A 14,142-nucleotide genomic window follows, 5' to 3' on the forward strand; every position below is an offset into this window, starting at 1 on the left:
CTGAACTGATTCTGCCTAAAATAAAGGACCTAAACATGTGAATTTGAGATTGCTCTCCCGTTACCGTACTCAGTGATGTCAGATGCTCACCTTCATGTGGTCAGCACCGTCCTGTAGGCGGATAGGAAGGGGGGGGAGGAGACGTTGTCCAGGTGGGGTCACATGGGGGTAGCACTCTCTCTGATGCCACCATGAGGGCTGCAGAGGCCGTGCCAGAGCATCGGTAAGGCGATGCCTTTGGCTGGATTCTGCATGAGGTGGCAGATGAGAACTTAGACGCAAAAGGATGTTGGGAACAGTTAAAGCGTCTGGTTGTTTGCACAAAGCCATTTGTTCAGTACGAAGAGTCTTCCAAAAAGTTTGTGTAAAATTCCCATTGTCTTTTCATTCTCTTTTTCCACGAACCTTTTGAACCCCCCTCCTAACAGCCCAATTCTTATCTCTGGGGGAAGGGACTCTGTACTAGGGAATCAGAAGTGCGTGTGAGACTTGGGGAGAATCTCCTAGTCTGCCGCTCTGGCTTCCTATATGCCAGCGATTCTCATGTACATCTTGACCGCTTTTAGGCATTCACGTTCACTTCAAGCATCTCATTTGCTGGGTCCCAGTCACTGTCCCCCACAACTCCTTGTCTTTCCCCCTCTGGCCCTCATTGCAAAAGAATCACGCCACCGATAGAGTGAAAATGTGTGCAAAGAATCATCCTTCTGGTTTGGGTCTTTTGCGGATAGGATACGCAGGGAATTTTTGAACATGCCTTCCTGAAACCGGTTACAAGGGCATTCTCAGCAAGCAGTCTCAGCAGCTGGCGCAGCGGGGGTAGGCTGGGGGAGGAGGGTGTACTTTATAGGGGTGTGTTTGTTGAAAATGTAATTCTAGTAATGGTGTGCGCACATCAGCATTCTGTTCCTTTAGGTAACGTTAGCACCTTTTCTCAAACTGTAAGATTTTCTTAAAAACAAACCATAAAAAAAAAACCCTCATTGAATTATCGTTTCTTCATAAAGTCGCATTTTAGGACACTGTGTTGAGTTTCTCTTTAGTGTTGTTAGACCAGCCTGTTAACGCTGAAGTACGTCTTGAAAGTGACTAGTCATTTTGAACTAGGTGGTCAAGTGAATGATCCCCATTGGGGATGGAACCACAGCTGTTGGAGGGGGCACTCACTGCAGGCTGAGGGCAGAGACCTGAGTCTGACTCTCTGATCCTTGTGCCAAGACCAGGCCACTTTAAACAGTAAGTAACTGCCTTTAAGGAGCTCTGGTGGTTATGAGTGGGCTGCGACTGCAAGCTCACGAGTTCAAAACCACCGCCTGCTCCAAGGACAAAGATGGGCCTTTCGACATCGTGGGTCGCCTTCAGTTTGATGGCAGTGAGTTTGTTTTTATCTTCCTCTTGAACCACCTTTAGGAATTCGAAGAAGAAAAGAGAAAAAATAATGATAGATGGATTGCTTTAAAGAATTATTTGGGGGGAGGGGGTTCCCCATATCAAAGGAAAAAGTCCAGGCCACTGTGTAGGAATATAAGAAAGCAGATCTGAAACTAGTGTAAGTTGATAAGGAAGCCACAATTTTTTTCTCCTTCTTTTCTTCCTTCATTTTTCTTGACCCTGCTCCTCATAGACTTGTGAAGCAAAGGAGATATGTGTGTGTTCAAATGACAGGAACATGTGCTGTAGTATTTATTTGAGTTTAAAAATAGACTCTCCACAAGCAGGGCCAACTCATGCCAAGGAGGGGGTGGGGGTGGGGACCAATGTCAACTTTCGATGCCTCTCGACAAATTACGTGCTTCATCCCAGTGTGGCAGAGTCAGCAGAGGGCGAGACACAGAGCAGGGCTTCCTTCCAGACTCTTCAGAGGGGAATCAGGACCTGCAGGCAGAATTGCTCCACTACACCAGTCTGTGTTTGGCGGGTCGGGGGTTGGACCCTGAATGCTCTTTCCCTGTCCCTGAGTGAGAGGGTGGGATTGCCCCTCCTGTGGTTGGCTGGTTCTTTTTCTGGTGAGGTTTGTGTGTCTGCGGTAGGGCAGAGCTCTGTTGTGTTAAGTAGTGACGCTAACACACCCAGATCCTCAGAGGGAGACAGTGAGGAATTCAGGAAGTTGGGAGCTGGGTCATGAACAAGGCATGGGAAAAAAACTAAAGCAAAAACAAAACGTCCCCAGGATTAGAAACCAGAGCACCCAGCTTTGCTCTGGAGATTTTCAATGTGCAAACAGATTTGGGACTTGCTTATGAACTAGAAGCAACTCTTCACATGGCCAGCTGTCCCCCTGTGCTGGGTTTGAATCCCTGCTGCCCTCACATTGCAGATGTGAACCCCCCCCCTTCCACCCTGCACCCCACGAGGGAAAGCCTCCTGCTGAGGGAGCTGCCTCCCACAGACAGGGCTTGTGCTTCAGCAGGCCCTCAGCGGAGCACTCACCCCCTCTTTACACAGCCCAGCGTGGACTCCTTCTGTGCTCTCTTGTTTCTGTGCTCCTGGGAGGCGTTGAGGGCAAGATTTGGGGAAATGGGGGAGCAGCGTAGGGAGACCGGCCAACACCTGAGGGCTCCTTGTGACTCCTCCTCCGTGATGGTTCGGCGTGCTGGAGAGTCCAGGTATTTTTTAAAACAGCCTTATCTAAATACTGGCTTGCTCGTGGCCCCTAGCCTGCCAGAAGAATAAACAAATCTGCCTTGTTAGAAGTATACCTGGAATGTGCTCTAGAAGTGAGGTGGTGAGACTTCATCTCACGTCCTCTGAAGACGGGTCTCGGGAGGGTACAGGCCTAGAAAGGGACACCATGCTTCGTAAGGTAGAGGGAGGGTCAGTGAAAATCTAGAAGGCCCTCAGTGAGGTGGACTGACACTGGGTTACCACAATGGACTCACTACAAACATAGCTAGCTGTCCTTGTGAGAATGGGGCAGGCTATCAGGCCACACAGAGTCACTGTGAATTGAAGCCTGCACCTAACGACAACAGCCACCAAAGTGCCCTTGTCCTTCAGAAAGTGCCAATAGATTGCCCTTTACAGGCTCAGAGGACCGGTGTGGAGACGCAAGCGTGGCCAGAGACTGCTGTGGTTGGCGGTGTGTACAAAGCAGCAGGTGATGGTCTGATCAGGGGGAAAGGCAGTGTCCGTGCGCTAGGAGTGTGTTTCACGGAGAGGGTATTAGAAGCAGGAGGAAAGGTCATTTCCCCTCAGGACCGTGGTTCCAAATTCTGCTCTCTTCCCTAGAGCAGGGTGTAGCTTTAATAGGCAGCCAAGTGTCCAAGAGTCTCTCTGCCCTTTCCTCCTCTCTGCAGCCCCTCCAACCTTTGATCCCCTCTCTCCTTAGAGAAAACAAACCATAGTAATTTGAATAAACAGTGGTAATTTGAGTATGTAATTGTTAATGGCCTGTACAACTCTTCTTGACATGATTGAACTATTGAGTTGCATGATATGTGAATTATATGCCAGTAAAACTGTTAAATAAATGAAACTGTTCAAAACTGTTAATGGCCCGAGAAATGAGACTACAAAGCTTGAGCCATGCTACCTGCAAGAAAAGCTCCAGGATATTTTGTGCTTTGCATGTAAAAGTGGGAGTGGCCTGAAAAAAACTCACCATCCAATGCTCCTTTTTGTCACATGTTGGCAAGAGTTTCAGACTTGGGAAGTCATTGATAATCAGCTGTTCTCTGCCACCCTGCCCTTGCAGATCCCAACCTCCCCTGTTCTCACCAGAAGGGGAATTTGAACTTTGGTTGTCTAATTTAGCCCATATCGTGAGCATGAACTTAAGAGGACCTTAACCTGTGTAGATATTGCAGAGCATACTCCTGGCCACGGATTTGACTGTCGTGTGCTTGACTCATAATGTTTTCTTATTTTAAGTGAGGAAACTATGTAACTACTTTGAAGAAGCATGTAGCAGAAGAAATAACAGAACCATAATGCCTCTGACTCACAGTCTTAAAGACAGATTTTTTTCCCTCATTCAATGGGAGCTGTCTGCTCAGCTGACCGTTTTTTGTTTGTTTGTTTGCTTGCTTGTTTTATTGGCATATACTTCACTTAGCATACAATTTAATGGTTCAATCGCGTTAAGATTTGTGCAATTATCACCATAATCAATTTCAGAATATTTTCCACCCATCATCCCCTGCCTTGCCCCGAGGCAGTGATCAATCCAGCTACTGTCTCTTTAGATCTGTCCACCTATCCTGGGTTTCATATACAGAAATTCATAAAAAACACAAACATGAAGCAAACTAACAACAAAAAACAATAATGACTAGACAAAACAGGAAAAACCTTAACTTCAAAGAAAACAGAAAATACTGAACACTGAAACAACTTTGAAATGGTCCAAAAGGAGTATCAAGTAATGAAGTGTTACATTTTGAATCCAACTACCTCTTCCATGATCTACTTTACCGTGCTGTCTGGTAGCCAGGGTACTCACATCCCATTGTGGTCGGGGGGGTCACCAGACGCTTCATGCATGAGAGCACCCACCCTGCAGACCGATTTTGCGCTTCCCCTGCCATTCCTAGTCTTTTGAAAACCAGGTGTTGAGAAGTTCAACTCTGATACCAGTCCCTCAGGCTGGTGTGCTTTTTCCATGTGGACTTAGTTAATGCCTCACTTAGATGGCTGCTTGTTTGATGGTTTCTTCACTGCACTTTGCTATAGTTCCCACATCTTCAGTGATCTCTTCACGAGGGCAAACATGGAGCAGGACCGTGTCCTAAGAACGAATTGTTCTTAGATTTGGGCTAGAATCACAAATTGTTCTTAGATTTGGGCTAGAATAAAGGATCCCCACCACCACCCAAGTTCTGTATCAGCATTTTTATTTATTTATAAAACAACTGTATCTCCTTCATAGTACTCTCCATTACACTTTCTACATTTGTCAAATCTGCAATTCCATTCTAGGAAACATTTTTCAAACTCATCTGGATGGTTGATAGCACCTCCCTCATTTTTTTCTTCACTTCTTCTACTTCCTCAAATCAATGTCCGTTCATGTCCCTCTCCATTCAAGGAAACAAAAAGAAGTTGTATGGAGTGAGGTCAGGTGAATAAGGTATGTGAGGCAAGAGAAGCATGCTGGTGTTTGCCAACAACTGGAGCACTGAGACGGCTGCGTGAGCAGGTGCGTTGTTGTGGTGGCAAAACCAGTCCCCCGTCTGCCACAAATCAGACCTTTTTTGTTGCACACTGTTACAGTCTTTTCAGAGCCTCTAAATAATAAAAAGCTTGATTAACACTCTGACCTGGTGGCATGAACACCAAATGCACTACCTGTCAGCAGTTTCGTCCATTCAGGAAGCTGACAGGTGTCCAGAACGAGGTTTGTCATCAATCGACATTTAACCTTTTTTGAAATAAGAAAGCTACTCGTACACTTGAGTTTTTCCACATAGCGCTGTCCTTGTAAGCAACACTGTCCTTGTAAGCTGTGTTCAACAGTTTCTGCAGCATTTTTCCCGACCAGGAAACAAATTTCACAGCCGCACGATTTTCCCTTCAATCAGCCATCACACACACACACACACACACACACACACACAATACCCCAAAACTGCTTTTATGAAAAAATCCACTTTGACCAAAGAGAACCTTTCCAGGAGACACCACAGGTGCACTAACTCAGAGGGCAAAGTTGCTGGATGCTCACCCAGCGGGGGAAAATGCATCTTACAAAAGCTCTGCCCAGCTGAGCTTCTTTCTGTGTTTTTTTTCCCCGAAGGGGCGGTGGGTACCCCCTTGTCAATACAATCCCCTCCCCAAATCCATTCATATGTCTATGGCGCGCGCGCCTGTGCGCGCGCCGCGCGCGTGTGTATGTGTGTGTGTGTCTCCCATTAGCGGCATCATTTTCATGTTATGATAGAACATTCTAAATCATCTCTCTGGGGCATGATGTAGTTTTATTGATAGTGTCATTATTTAGCTAAACACTGTTGAGAAAAGGACATTATATAAGTATAGGCCAGCTGCAGATCACAATACATGAATTGTTGACTTGTACAGATTCATCTGTTAAGTAACTGGGCACTATTTACAAACAGAGGTTCATGATCAGGCAAGACTTTCAATGACACTCATTCACTAAGGCAGAACCATGTCTACCAGACTAATACCTGTCATAAGAAAGCAAGGAGGCCCTTAAAATGGTAAATATATGGTAGTCCCGGGCCACCTTTCGTTGGGCACCCTGAAAACAAGAGATCCCAGCCAAAGTCCAATGACCACCAATTCCAGACCTGGGACCCTATGTCTTAGCACAGCTAAAACCCGCTGTCACCATCAAGCTGCAGGTTATGTTAGAAGGCCACAAAGGCCCACTGGCATAATAGTGTTTTTTATTATTAGATGTGCCTAGAAATGCACTTGCATAATGAAATCCTCTGTTTTTGAAGTGGCTCTGTTTCTCGACACAGGCATTTTGGGGTGCAGGTGTTAGAGCTGTGTTTCCCAACACTGAGAGTGCACGTCCTCACCTTTGTAGGTTGCCAGCCTAGGTGATAGGACTAGTGAATGTGCCTGGCTCCTGCTTTAATTAGCTAGTGCTGCTATGACAGATATACCACAAGGAGAGAGCTTTCACAAACGAATGTATTCTCTCACAGTAAGCTGTGTTGGAGAGTTTTCTCTCTCTGCCAGCTCTCAGCTTAGTTGCAAGGTCTTTGCCTCTTTTCAGTGTCTGTGGGCTGGCATTCTTTGGAGATCTCCATGTGTCTTGGCAGCAATCTCCCCCTGGGTCTACAAAGTTGTCAGCATGGGAACCTGAGGTCCAAAGGACAGGCTTTGCACCTGGCTCTTCTTTCTTGATGGTACTGAAGTACTTCCTCTGCTTGCTTCTCTGTCTTCTCTCTCCATTGACCTCCTCTAAGGAGTCCTGGTGGAGTAGTCGGTTATGCATTAGGCTATTAAAATAACAATGATACATAAAGGTCCAGGATATACAGTGTACCCCAGATGGAGGGTATCATATCTCAGGAGACGATTAGATCATTACCCAGCTGTCAGACTGTATCATTGCACAAATGCTATGTCGTGCTGTAACAACCAAATCCCCGAGAGTAATGGCTTAGCCAAGAAGCCACATGCATTTGGAGGTTTGAGCCCACCCAGAGTAGACCTGACCTTCCATAAAATCAGCCATTGAAAACTCTGCGGAGTGGAGTCCTACTCTGACACAAATGGGGTTGCTATGGTCAAAATCCACTCCACACCAGCGGTGGGACCCTCAGTATTTAAGGATGGCATTTTCACTCAGAAGCCTGGCAGCACTCACGCCCATGAACAGGATGGTGCTTTCTGCGAAGTGTGACCAGAGCGATACATTTCACAGCAGATCTTGTAGCTTAGCACCTCCCTCTGTTTACTGTATTCCCTCCTGACATTAGCCTCTGCCCTGCAACTGGGTAGCAAGGCAACATTTTCCTGATTTTCACCGTTAATATTCCCATTTCGCCCCCCACGGGGGTAAAGTTGACTTCACTAACTTTGATTTGGTTGTTTCCCCCTCCATATTTCTCAAAATCTAGAAGAGCATATACCACTGAAAATTGAACTAGTGAAAGACTTGTACAGCCAAAAGTTTTGTTCTGAAATTTTACTGTAGAGTGTTGATTGGAAAGAAGACGCTCTCTTCTCCAGTAAAGATGTGTAGCCTCAGAAACCCTGTATTGGTTAGGTCACTGTGAGTTGAGATCCACTTGATGGCAGTGAGTTGGTAGAACGGGGAAGTGTCTAAGAATTGGGAAGTTGCAAGACCATCTTGAATGGGTGTGATGCCCGTGTACATGGGACTTCAAAAAGTTCCTGGTACAATGGAATTAAAGATATGGTAGCATTTCTACAAACTTCTGAAGTCCCCTCGTATATCCAGTGCTAACCTGAGTCTTTTGTTGTGTAACCATTCTTTCATTGGCCTGGTCCTCTTCCACACCCAGCACTGGCTGGATCCCACGGGACTTCGTCACATGCCCAGCATGTCTGATTCCCTAGGGCTGAAGTGTGGAGAAGTGCTTTCCTTGCTCGGGCCAGGTTGTCCCAGCCCACAGTGTGAGGTCGTTGACATTAGGGTCAGCCTGAACTCTGGAAGTGCCAGGCCTCCTCGTGTGCAGTTCTGTCCAGTCAGTGCTCCGGCCAGAGCCATGGCTCTTGTGGTCCCTCTGGTGACTTAAGGATAAGACTTGGGCTGCTTCAGGACATGTTTTTTGTTTGATTCCCCCGTTCCCGCCTGCCTCCACCCACAGCTGTGAGAACCACTGGGCAGAGGTCACTGAGGGTAACACTGAGGGCGCTGACATCCCGGGAAAGGGCCACCATCCCAGCTGTGTCAGTTGCCTCATTGCCTTGCACACTTCTTAATTTTCTCTCTCTTTTTAACCCCTATCCATTCTCCCCATTCTCTGCCATTCTGCCCTCTTCCCGTCTTCTCTGCCTGTCTTGGCCTTGATGTCCTGGGAGTTTTGTGTAGTTAGGGTTGAAACACAATTGCTCCTGAACTTTAGTCTGAGTATTTTCTGGAGTAAAGATATAGGCTGAGCAGGATTTTTATAATAGTTGGGGCACCCATAGGGTGTCTGAGTATTAACCCACACATTAGTATTTTATGGGGACATTCTTGCAGAATACCCCTGGAATTGGACACAGGGTATCCCCATTTTACAGCAAGCAGACTCAGAAATAATGCTGCATGGTGCACCAGAGAAGGAGTCTTCCCGTCTTTATGTGCACAGGGGGATCCCTTGTCTGCCTCACGGAGTAGCATGTTATAAGGAAATGTTTAGTCTCATGATTGGAGGTATTAGAAAGTTTCTGCTAAGGTAAGAAAAAAGTGTATGATTAAACTATGTGATTGTGTGGTATTCACTCCAGAAAACCGTCAGAAGTTTTATCAAAAGTTAAATACACATCTCTGGGATACTGAGTGAAAAACAAACCCACTGACATCTAGGCAATTCTGACTCATAGTGACCCTTTAGGACAGAGTAGCCCTGCCCTTATAGATTTCCGAGGCTGTCAATCTCTCCAGGGGCAAGTCGTCTCATTTTTCTCCAGGTGAGTGTTTGGTGGGTTCAAACTGCTGACCTCGTGGTTAGCAACCTAACGTGTAACCCACTACGCTACCAGTTTCCAACCAGAAATCCTCTTTCCCGCTTTTGAGCTGAATGGCATACCAGACGGTCTACCCCTAAATTGTTGTCAAATTTCTCCCAACAAAGCATTTTCTGTCCATCACAAATGTGAAAGCTCTTCTCTGAGATTAAATCTCTATGTCCTCAGGATGGGCATGTAAGAGTTGACAGCGGTGCGTGGTGGTAGTAACATCGTCGTGGTTGAGTCTTTCCTGATGCATGTCGAAGGAAGTTCCTGTGGAGGTCTAGACCAGTTGTGTCTCTGTGGCCCCAGAGAGCCCAGCAGCTGACACATTGATTAACTGTTACTTCTTAAGACTGCTACTGCTCCTACGTGAGGGTATCACTGTGCTGTGTGTATGGTTAGGTGTGTCTTGTAGCTAGCAGCCGGCAAACAGTGCTGACTGAGCCACCAAGTGAAGGTAACTTAAGGAAGGGTGTGGCGGATGACCATGTCTGCGTGCTCTGCATACTTGTCAGTGCTGCAAATCAAGCCAATAAAGACAGACCTCTTTCCACCAATACATGTTGTTGCGGTGCTTTTCCCATATGAAGTACTACACGAGAAACTGGAGTTCCTAGCAGATTTTTATTGCTTTTGGTGGAAACGTACAGTCATGGCCATAACGTGGGAAAGAAAGTAGGTAGCACAGGGGCAGTGGCAGCTGAGTGGTGGAATCGTCACCTCCTTCTGTCTGTGGAGAGGTGGGTGTTGCAATGATGCGCACCAGGTTTCAGTGGCGCCTCCAGACCAAGACAGCAGGAAGGAGTGACTGGAAAATCAACCAAGCAGTGATCACCCTACAGTTGGCGGCAGTCCATCCCATTGTGGGTGGGGCTGCCAGGAGTCGGGCCTGACAGGACAGCACAGCAGCTGGACAACAGCAGCTGACCACTGCAGCGTAGAAGGAAATCGAGCAGTGTCATGTCCACGAGCAGAGCCGCTCCTTGCGCCATTGATGGCGGCCATTTGAAAAGGATCACAGCGTGTGTGGTGGTGGTTGGTCTCCCGCGTGTCTTGTCCGTCAGGACAGGAATGCCTTCAGTTGTTTCCTTTCCCCAGGGGTCCTTTAGACAGCCATCTGTCTTGGCTCTGTCTTTGTGCCAGGTGAGCGATTGATTTATATTAGCACATCAGCAGACGCCCTGCCAGTCACTGCACACAGATCACTGCTCCCCTGCCCTGCAGGAGGCTGCGGCGGGGGCTGTGGCGAGTCCGCTGGGACATGCGGGCTGGGTATTTGTTCAGCGCTTCCTTCTAACACGCTCGTCTGTTTTCCTTTTTTCCCCAGGGCAGTGATGGCGCTCGGAGATCCATGCTACTTAGCAGTGACGAGCCCTTGGTCTATTACTATGACGATGTCAGAACACTCTATGAAAACTTTCAGCGGGGCATACAGGTGTCAAGTAAGCATCCCCTGGGAGGCTGCGTGAGGAGGGCGCCAGGGTTTTCACGCAGGAACAAGTAAGACAGGCAGATTTGCTCAGGTCACTTGCCCACTTAGTGTTGCTTCAGTCTCTGTCTCTCCTTCCCTAACCTTCCCAGAGTAAGTCCCAGCAGGGGGCTTTGTGAGTGCACAGGCTCCCTGTACATCCTGTGTTTCTGGAATGCCTCAAAAAAAGAAACAAGAAATTCGCTGCTGTTGAGTCAGTGCCAACCCACGGGGCAGAGTAGAGCTGCCCCTGTGGGATTCCAGGCCTGTGACTCTTGATGGGAGTAGAAATCCGTCTCTCCCCAGAGGAGCAGCTGGTGGTTTTGAACAGCTAACTTTGCAGTTTGCAGCCCAGCATGCAACCACTACGCCACCCAGGCCCTTCACCTGCACACCATTCGGCCATGATGGGCTCTGGCATTTCTGGCAGTAAGGAGAGAGCCTGTTTAGTCCAACAGTTTTCAAACTCACCTGACCACGAAATACATATTTGACAAACGAAATACTGGCAGCCCAAGGGTGCGGCATTCCATCAGACACTCTGGGAACTGCTGGCTCACCAAATTTCTTACCATGGCACGAGAGACCCCTTCTTACCTGTCACCTCCTTTCCTGTTTGCTCCCTCCTCCATGGCCCTCTCGAGAATCATGCCAAAAATCCCACTGCAGAGCATTGATGGCCCTGCTTGCTTCTAACCGCAAACGTCGGTGCACTTTTGCCTCTTCGGCCCACCTCAGCCAGGGCTGTTGATGTAGTCTTAGTCTTCTTTTAACAGTCCACCGCATTTTACTTTTTTTATTTTAAAGCCTTCCCAGTCTACTGTTTTCATGCTCACCTCCAAGTGAAGCATTTTATACCTCCCAGCATCCTACGCCTCTGTAATAGCACCGAGAGCAGGGCACCCATCGCTGATCTCCTCTCTGGGTGCCCGCGCTGAATCTGACCCCAGCTAGCTGCTTGTCAAAGCCGCCCCTGCTCTCCTCCCTACCCTTTTGTGTTTTAAGCTTTCTACATGCTTACGCCTGGTTGTCTCTGGAAATCGTGCATGGGGCTCCTGCTTGGCTAGTTTAAATCTTTAGGAGGTAGCTGGTTTGTTGTTGTTTTGCCACTCCTCTTACTGTGATCATTGCAGAGTCATTGCAGGATAATGCTGTTTTTGTGGTAAAACCAGGTGCCTCAGTGGATATTCGGGTTGGCTTATACTCGAGTATATACGGTATATCAGACCTCCCGTGGGTAGGACCTCACTCCCTCTCATGCCAGTGGAGTACTTGCCTGTTGGGCTGCCAACTGCGTGATCAGCAGTGTGAACCTGCCAGCAGCCTTGCAGATGGAAGACGAGACTCTCTGTGTCCGTAAAGATGAACAGTCTCAGAAACCCTTGGGGAGAGTTTTACTCTGTCCTACAGGTTCGTGACGAGTCAGTGGGGCCTCGGTGTAGTATTATAACTTCCCCAAATAAGGCTAGAGGTTACTTACCCCAATTGGAGAAGGAGCCCACGTGGCGCAGTGGCTATGGGTTGTTTAACCACAAGGGCAGCAGTTGGGAACTACCAGCTGCTCCTCAGGAGAAAGATGGGGCTGTCGACCCCCATAAAGAGTTATAACATCAGAAACTCTCAGGGCCAGTACGACCCTGACCTGTGAGGTCGCCCTGAGTCGGCACCACCTCGAAGACAGTGGGTTTGGTTTTGGGGTGTGAGTAGGCACCAGCAAGCATTTTCTGTCAAGAACCAGAGAGTACATATTTTAGGGTCTGTGGGCCACGTGGCCCTGTCCTAACAACTGTGCAGCCCTGCTGGGTGCAGAAATGAATGAGCATGGCTATTCCAGTGAACTGCCCCTGCCTTCAGTGTCTGCCGAGCTCTGTTATGTTTCCCTTCTTGGATGGGATTTGCCATGTGTCCCCCATCTTCATTACAGTCCCCATTAACTGACGAGGGTCTGAGAACAAAGCCCTCCGGGAGCACCTTCCTGCTTGTGTCAGGACTGCTTGAAAGACTGCAGAGAAGCTCTGCGTGAAGGGAGGGTGTGATGGGCTGTTTCCCCTCCCTCAACACTGCCTCCTAACTGGACCTCTAGGCAGAGCCAGGCTGGCCAGCACCCCGCATGGGACCTTCCCTGCTTTCCTTTCCTTCCCACTTCCCTAGCCCCCAAGCCACAGCCGATCGCCCAACACCCAGACCGAGGACGGCGATGCCCCAAGTGTTTTGTTCTCCAAAAGGGAATGTGGATACTGTGGGCAGAGGGGAGATGACTGAACGCCCAGGGACAAAGCTCTCTCTGGAAGGTGCTCCTCTGCAGGTCACTGTTTAAATAGGGTGACCCGCTGAGGGGAGAGCAAGTTCCGAATTTGGGAATGTTTGTGGCTGTAGTCAGCTCTGAGCATCTTTAGCTAGACAACGCTTTCTGTTACAACAACGCCCCACCTCTGGCCTAAACACAGAGGTGACAGAGTGAACAGCATGTTAGCTTGAGAGCAATCTGTCGAGAGACACTGGTATGATGGAGCGTCAAAGAGCTTGTAAGAAAATGGAATGAAGATGATGGAATTTTCCCATGAGCTTTCGGGAGCCTCCCTTGTAATCTGCATAATTATCGTTATTTCAGTGGCTGTCCCTAAAATTCCAAACCACCTGCATTGAGTAAACTCCAGCTCATGGCCACCCCCACGTGTGCAGAGTAGACGTGCTCTACAGGGTTGTTCCAGGACGACGTCTTTCAGATGCAGATTCCTAGGCCTAGCCTCAGAGGCAGGCGCTTCTTGGGGGCTGAGTTCGAACCACCAACCTTTAGGTTAGTAGATGAGGGCTTAACTGATTTGTGCCACCCAGAGACTCCTGGCACTAGTCTAGTCCTTGTCACTCTGCTATCGAATCGATGCCCACCCACTGAGACCCCATAGAGCAGGGTAGAACTAACTGCCTCTGTGGGTTTCTGAGACTCTTAACTCTTACGGGAGTAGAAGCCCTGATGGCATAGTGGTTACTCATTGGACCACTAACTACGTTAGTGGTTGGAAACCACCAGCTGCTCTGAGGGAGAAAGAGAAGGCTTTCTGCTCCCATAAAGAGTGACTTTCCTGGAAACTCAGAGGAGCAGTTCTACTCTGTCCCGAAAGGTCATTGGTTTGAGTTGACCTTGCTTCAATGGCAGAGAGAGCTAGTCCTTAATGTGAAAACTTAACATGACTTTCTGCTACTTTCATACCCAAAGTTGAATCAAGACAAGTCGAAGGAGCAGGCTATCTCTTAGCCTGTGCTCATAAACACCCCTCCATCCCTCTCATCTGACATCTTTGCTTGACTGTTGTTTCTCTGTAATCAGGACTTCCCCCATGTAGTTAGGACTCTAGGAGATGGTGATAGCTTCGATCGTCAGAATTTGGGCATTTAAAACGATAGGTTCTTGTTCATATTCTGAGTTAGAGTACTTTAAGCATCTGTAGAAATTTTGAAGACTAGCTATTCTGGAAGTCGATACTAGGGTCTTTTCACCACTCAGACCTTAGCTCCTGTTGTCAACCAGTAGTGTGTTAAAGAGAAACTCAGAAATCCACTAGGCTTCATAT

At 48.0% G+C, this 14,142-nt stretch overlaps 1 protein-coding gene across 1 annotated transcript in view; it reads left to right on the forward strand.

Annotated features, from left to right (window-relative positions):
- Nucleotides 1-14,142, forward strand: part of ACSL1 (acyl-CoA synthetase long chain family member 1) — a 78,480-nt gene that overhangs the window by 36,799 nt on the left and 27,539 nt on the right. Inside the window, exon 3 of the mRNA XM_075556824.1 lies at nt 10,430-10,544. Within this exon, the coding sequence (XP_075412939.1) occupies nt 10,430-10,544 (115 nt within the window). The remainder of the gene's footprint in view (nt 1-10,429; nt 10,545-14,142) is intronic.

The sequence above is a fragment of the Tenrec ecaudatus genome, chromosome 8, assembly GCF_050624435.1.
Source record: "Tenrec ecaudatus isolate mTenEca1 chromosome 8, mTenEca1.hap1, whole genome shotgun sequence".
NCBI lineage: Eukaryota > Metazoa > Chordata > Mammalia > Afrosoricida > Tenrecidae > Tenrec > Tenrec ecaudatus.